At 47.5% G+C, this 6,000-nt stretch overlaps 1 protein-coding gene across 1 annotated transcript; it reads right to left on the bottom strand.

Annotated features, from left to right (window-relative positions):
* Window positions 1–1,398: 1,398 nt before the first annotated feature.
* Window positions 1,399–4,037, bottom strand: LOC143404297 (PRAME family member 12-like). Its single transcript, XM_076862517.1, has 3 exons — window positions 3,751–4,037; window positions 2,792–3,373; window positions 1,399–1,972 (listed from the first exon to the last, which is right to left on the bottom strand). Exons 1-3 carry the CDS (start codon window positions 4,035–4,037, stop codon window positions 1,399–1,401), a joined length of 1,443 nt encoding a protein of 480 aa, XP_076718632.1.
* Window positions 4,038–6,000: the final 1,963 nt, after the last annotated feature.

The following is a 6,000-nucleotide window of genomic DNA, read 5'->3' as shown; positions in this document are numbered from 1 at the left end:
GAACACATGATGACAGATCTCATTATGCAGACCTTCCTTAACTTTATTTGATCCTTGAATCCAACAAAATAAATGCCATTCAGAACCTTCTGCCTGCCTCACATGTGCAAGCTAGACTTAGAGCCCGAGAAAAGGAAATATCATAAAGAGGTAGCAAGGCACAAAGATCACTCTGTGGGTGACAGAGAGGCAAGCTGTGCTTGGCCCAGACTCTGCGGCCAGTTCCAAGAGTGAGCTGCAGTCTGCTGAAACATCAAAGTGGATTCCAGTTCACTATGTGTAAAGAATTATTCAAGCCATAATTTAAACACATCCACAGGCAGCTTTAGAATACCTCAAATGAAGACTGGGTGGAGCTTGTTCTCATCCTTGGATGAGAAACTAAGGCTAAGGTCGCTGCACAACCCCATCAGCCCAGTCCTCAGTGGAGGAAAGTGTTAGAGGAAGACCTCTCAGTTATGTGCTACCCGCTACCCACCACCTGTGCTTGTAATTGATTCAGTTTCATTTTGAAATATTTACAAGTGTTATCTACCTATATGATTCTACTATTTTGCTGAAAGGGAATTTTGGTACCTTCAAGGGGCACCAAAGTTTTAACTGTGGACAGACTACCTAGCTGGATGACAGGCAAGTTTTGGTGAGGCCCAGAGGCTCTGATCAACATGCAGCATGGACACCACCTGTAGCACTGGGAGTGGGACAATGGGGCCTTTCTTATGCACAGATGCCCTTGCCCAGCACACCCAGAGACCAGGACCTGAGGTTTCTGGGTCTACATGAAGACCCAGAAAGAAGAACCAGCATTGAATGTCTGGGTGGCACTGAGATCCACTGAGAAGAGGTTTTCTTGCAATGGCTCATGTTCAATGCCTACATAGAATGTTCCAATCCACCTGTGTGAACCTGCATGTGTTAAGCCACAGAGTAGCCACACATAATGACCAGATTTCAGTTAGACACCATGACTTCCTGGGGCTAAACCTCATTGTTTACTAAGTACCCCATGCCTTCTTTCTCCATCAGCACCTGGAGAATCCGAAGGTTTCATTAGAAAGCCAGGTAAATCCAGTGCAGAGGATGTTACAAGATTAACCTTGAGATTCTGTTCATTTCTGAAGAAATGGGCAAGCCATGAAAGAAAGTAGCATCTTCCTCTGCCCATCAAGCCTGAATCCCATTCTAGAAATCCAGGTCCATGTATGTCTCTATAGACACATGTTCTGAAGGTCCTATCCTTGGAGGTCTTCCCTCCCATGGAGCCCCCTGCTGTACTTTCCTTCCCCATCCACACTTCAGGCAATGTCTGAAATGGTGGGCTCTGTGTTCCCTCTAAGTGACCTTAAATCCTGCTTATACCTCCAATTGCCTAGCAGTACACTTTTAAAACACACCCAACTAGGCAGCTGTTGGACAGGAGCAGTGAATGAGGCCCTGATTATACATGAACTTGGAGCCACAACGACGACAGGGAACAGTACAGAACACAAGGATGTTTGGCTGCCTAAAGTCCCTCACTATTGCTGTCAGCTCAGCACAGAGTTGGGAACATCTCCCTGGATGGATGGTACCCTGGGCATCATAGCTCTCCAGAGGGGCAGGATACAGCTCTACGCTCAACTGGCTCAGCCTGGCAGTGTGAAGCAGCAGGTTCCTCAGGGTTGACATAGAGAGGTGGTTCCCATGGAAGCTCAAGATCACAAGCTGGGAGCAGCAGCTCAGGGCAGGCAGGAGGGCCTGGAGCTGGGAGTCAGCGATCCCGCAAGCTTCCAGGTTCAGGCTGTTCAGGGTGGTTGCAGTGCTGTGCAGCAGGATTTTGAGGGGCTCCAGACTGAAATCAGTCAGTTTGATGCCCCTCAGTTCCAGGTGTCTGAGCTGTCTTGCGTTTGGATATCGTGAAAGGTATTTCCAGTCAGAATCTGACAGTGGGCAGTTGGTTATTGAGAGGGTCTCCAGGGGGGTCTTCAGGTGCCTAAAAAAAACCAGACAGTTAGTTCTGAGGAGCAATGTCAAGGAGGGAGAAGACATATTTGCCCAAACCCAAAGCCACCCTGGTGATCTGACAATGGTCCACACTTAGGATGCTGCCTTTTGCAGAATCTGGTAATTCACATCACCCCATGTCAGGGTGAGCCTTTCACCACATCTCCTGTGAACAGATGAGTCCACATCTCTGTGTCCCCTCCTCACTGCCAGACAGAAATTCACAAGTCTGGCCACAGGTGGTCATGGGGAGTCATGTATGAAGGACAAATTTGGGCAGGATGTAACAAAATCCACTGGGGTTAACCCTCTGAGAGGCTCACACCCTATATCCAAAGCAAGGTTTCCAGCTCTGCTCCTGACCCTTACACCCAGGATCACTACTTGGAGTTCAGAAAAGCCTTTGCCAGGTGGGTATAGAGGCAGGTCCTCTGATCCCAGCTGGGGAGCACAGAGCTTCCCTGTTGACAGGTGTCAGTGTGGGGGCTTCCCTCCTTCCAAGCCCTCTTCTCTACCTGCTTTCCACCACCTTTGCTGGACAGTCCACCCATGGAGGGAACATCAATCCCATCCCTAGCTCCTGTCCCTCTCAACTGCATTCCCAGCATGATGGCACTACCTGACTCTGGACCCTCATTTAGGAGTCTGCTCCAACACATGTTATGCGAACTAGCTTCAGGATCCAATAGGAAAAAAAGGATGTGTTATTTACCTTCCAGTGTCTTATTAACCATGAGAGTGTCAGTGGCTGATTGGTGCAAATTTCCTATAACTGGTCTGCAGAGGATGCTCACCCCCCCTTACTCACCTCAGCACCTGTTCCAGATGGCCCTCGAGGAGGAAGACAGCATTGGCACAGAACTTCTGCAGGCAGTCTATCCTGAGGAACTGCGAGGTTAGCTGGGCAAGCAGCTGTTCCTGCTCCTCTGGGGAGGTGTAGGCAGGCACATAGACCTGGGAAACAAGCAGCTTCCTCAGGTTCCTCATCTGGCCCAAGAAAGGAGCAAAAGCAGCCAAGGTGGACGGCGCCCAGGCGCAGTGCACTTCCACCTTCTGGACAGAGTCCAGCTGCAGCAGTCTCAGGAACTTCCTGGTGTGACCGGTGGGTTTCCCAATGATCTCTAGCCTATTGCAACACAGGTGCAGCCTGTGCCTTCTCTGTCTGACCCACATGAACAAGTGTGTCAGGAATTCATCCAGAGGTCTTTTACTGAGGCTCAAGTCTATGACTACCTTGAAGGGTGGCTTAGCTGCCATTGCTAGACCAAGTTTCGATGTTCGATTCTTCTTAATATCCTCTGGTGAGCAGGCATCAAACACAGCTCCAGACCACATCCTCCAGAAGTTCTGGGGAACATTCCGCAAATCCAGCACCTGCAGTTTCCACCTCCTGCAGGGACGACAGCAGAGTCTCAGCCCTGAGGCTCCTTCCTTCACCTCTCAGCTGCTGCTCCCTGTTCCACCTCTTTTTTCTATCTCACTTTTCTCCATCCACTTCCCTCCAATCCAGCCTGGTGACCCCATTTGTATAGACTGAGGCAGGGGCAGGTACAGCCTCCTTCATGGGTCACCAGAGCTGCCACAAGCATGTCCACATCTGGAAGCCTTTTCCAGATGGGGCTTAGCATGGCCAAGGCCTCTCCACCCCTCCTTGCTCGCAGCACAGGAAGGCTGTGGTGCACAATTCAGCACCCACTCTCCCTGCCTATACCCATCCCTTCCCTGCACCGAGGGTGCTCCCTTCCAGGCCACCTAGGTCCCCCTCACCTGGGGTGATCCTGGTGAGCAAGCAGCATGTCCAGCCCTTCCAGGGCCACTCGGATCATCTCAAACTGTGGCTTCCTCATCAGGGCCCCCAGGGGAAGGCAGGTGAAGGGCCAGGCCTGCACCATTTTCTTCAGGACCTCAGTGTGTCCTCTGCTGAAGGCCTCCACAAAGAGTGGTGGGAAGAGCTCTATGGGCAGTTCCTCCAGATCCAGGACATCCCTGGACTTGTCGCTCAGCAGGCTGATCCCTGCCAGCTCCAGCAGCGTGGGTGGGGACTGGATGCTCATCCTGGGGAGTCTGAATGAAGAAAAATCCTGGAAAATGATCCAGGGAAAAGGTCACTATCCCACCCATTTCCAACCTCTGGTAAGGGGGTACTGGGAAGTCTATAAGCACACCTCACCATTATGGGGGAAAGTTTTGGATTATTATTTTGTCCTTTTAAAAGGGGAATTGGAGAGTCATGTGACCTAAACATTAGGCTCCTCGATTCAACAACTAAATGGCTGGAAATAGACTTGCCCTCATATGGATGACTTTCGTTTTAATTTTCTAAAAAATGCGCATTTATAAAGCATGTGCCCATATTATAAAACACTTGGAAATTACAACAGAGTCTCATGGATATCTGTTACACATGTGAGATTCTGCCATCTTAGGGGGATGTTGAAGAGAACAAACAGATCAGAACAGAGTCTGTGAACTGTTTTATAAGATCATTTGAAGCTTTTATTTTAATTTGTTTAAACAAATTATAAAAGTACAAAACCACATAGGCCATACAGTATACTCTTTTGGGACTGATATTGGCGACTGAATTTAGGACACTCAACCACTGAGCCACTTCCCTAACCCTACTTTGTATTTGAGATGGAGACAGGGTCTTACTAATTTGTGTAGCATTTGGTGTTCTGAGGCTGTTTTTGGACTCTAGTCCTCCTGCCTCCTCAACCTCTTAAATTGGTGGGATTATTGGTGTGTGCCACCACACCCAGCAAAAGAGTATAATTTATAGGCACACAATATAATATTTCCATCATCAAAAAATAGAATTGCAATCAATTAGAATGAAATAGAAATCCAATCTCCTTGGTGAAGAAAGTGGCTGGGGCTCGAACTGGGCTTGATCCTCAGCAGCACATAAAAATTAATAAATAGTGACCTGGGGATATACCTCTGTTATCAGAGTGCTGGCTTCACGTGTAAAAGGCCCTGGGTTCAATCACCATGCAACCAAATAAATACATACATAAATAAATAAATTATATTGTTCATATAAACCTTAAAAAACAAAAATTAAGCAAATCAATAAAAGTTGGGCGTGGAGCCTACACCCCTAATCCCAGGGGCTCTGGAGACTGACATAGGAAGATGAAGGGATCAAAGCCAGCCTCAGCAAGAGCAGGTGCTAAGCAATTCAGTGATACCCTGTTTAAAAAAAAAATACAAAACAGGGCTGGAGATGTGACTCAGTGGTAGAGTGCTCCTGAGTTCAATACCAGGTACAAAAAAAAAAAAAAGGAATTTGAAAGTGACATAAACCAAAATGGAAATCCTAATATTCAGCATAAAGACAAAACCACACTGAGAGGCAAAATTGAAGACTTAAGTTGGTTCATGAGAAAAGACAGGAACAAAATTGTCCCTGAATCCACACAGGTGAGGAGGGAAGGCACTGTTCCTTAGGCCAGTGAGGGACTTACGGGATCTGGCCAGGTGTGCAGGTGTTCTGAGCTTCAGCAGGTCAGGATGTGTCTCCTTAGGCTGCAAGACTCTTGTGCTTCTCTTCTGGCTCTGCAGAAGCTTTTATGGAACTCTCTGGCCACGCCCCCACCTCCATCTGATTGATCAGCATCCAATCAGAAAGCAGTATGTGATCACCTTCCCCAGTCTCCACCCACTTAATCATGAAGGCATTTTTTTCCTTGCATTAGTTCATTGAATCTGATGGTCATGCAAGAGCGCAGGATCGGATCGGGGAGATATGAGAGTCAGCGATTTCTTTGTTAATGCACTCCCCACCACGGACTCAATTTTGTCCATATGTGACCCTCCTGTTTCTACTGTGAGACATAAAAGTATTTAATCCCTAATGTAAGAAAAACATTACTGGAAAATTCCTTTCTACAGGGATCTTTGCCATATCAAAATTATGTGAAAAAAAATAATTTTCAAAAACAGTTTGAAAATTCCAGAGAGAAAACAGCTTTTTGAAGACAGTAGTTTCATCCACAAAGATTACAGAATGGA

Source organism: Callospermophilus lateralis, chromosome 7 (genome assembly GCF_048772815.1).
Source record: "Callospermophilus lateralis isolate mCalLat2 chromosome 7, mCalLat2.hap1, whole genome shotgun sequence".
Taxonomy (NCBI): domain Eukaryota; kingdom Metazoa; phylum Chordata; class Mammalia; order Rodentia; family Sciuridae; genus Callospermophilus; species Callospermophilus lateralis.
The sequence above is the reverse complement of the archived record's forward strand: the minus strand, read 5'-3'. Positions and strand labels throughout refer to the sequence as shown.

What these genes read in the sequence shown, in the direction of transcription:
- LOC143404297 (XM_076862517.1), bottom strand. Translation starts at nt 4,037, where the DNA reads ATGAGCATCCAGTCCCCACCCACGCTGCTGGAGCTGGCAGGGATCAGC. An exon ending in GCTCACCAGGATCACCCCAG is followed by an intron (nt 3,374 to 3,750) that starts GTGAGGGGGACC and finishes TCGTCCCTGCAG; the next exon opens with GAGGTGGAAACTGCAGGTGC. An exon ending in CATCTGGAACAGGTGCTGAG is followed by an intron (nt 1,973 to 2,791) that starts GTGAGTAAGGGG and finishes GGTTTTTTTTAG; the next exon opens with GCACCTGAAGACCCCCCTGG.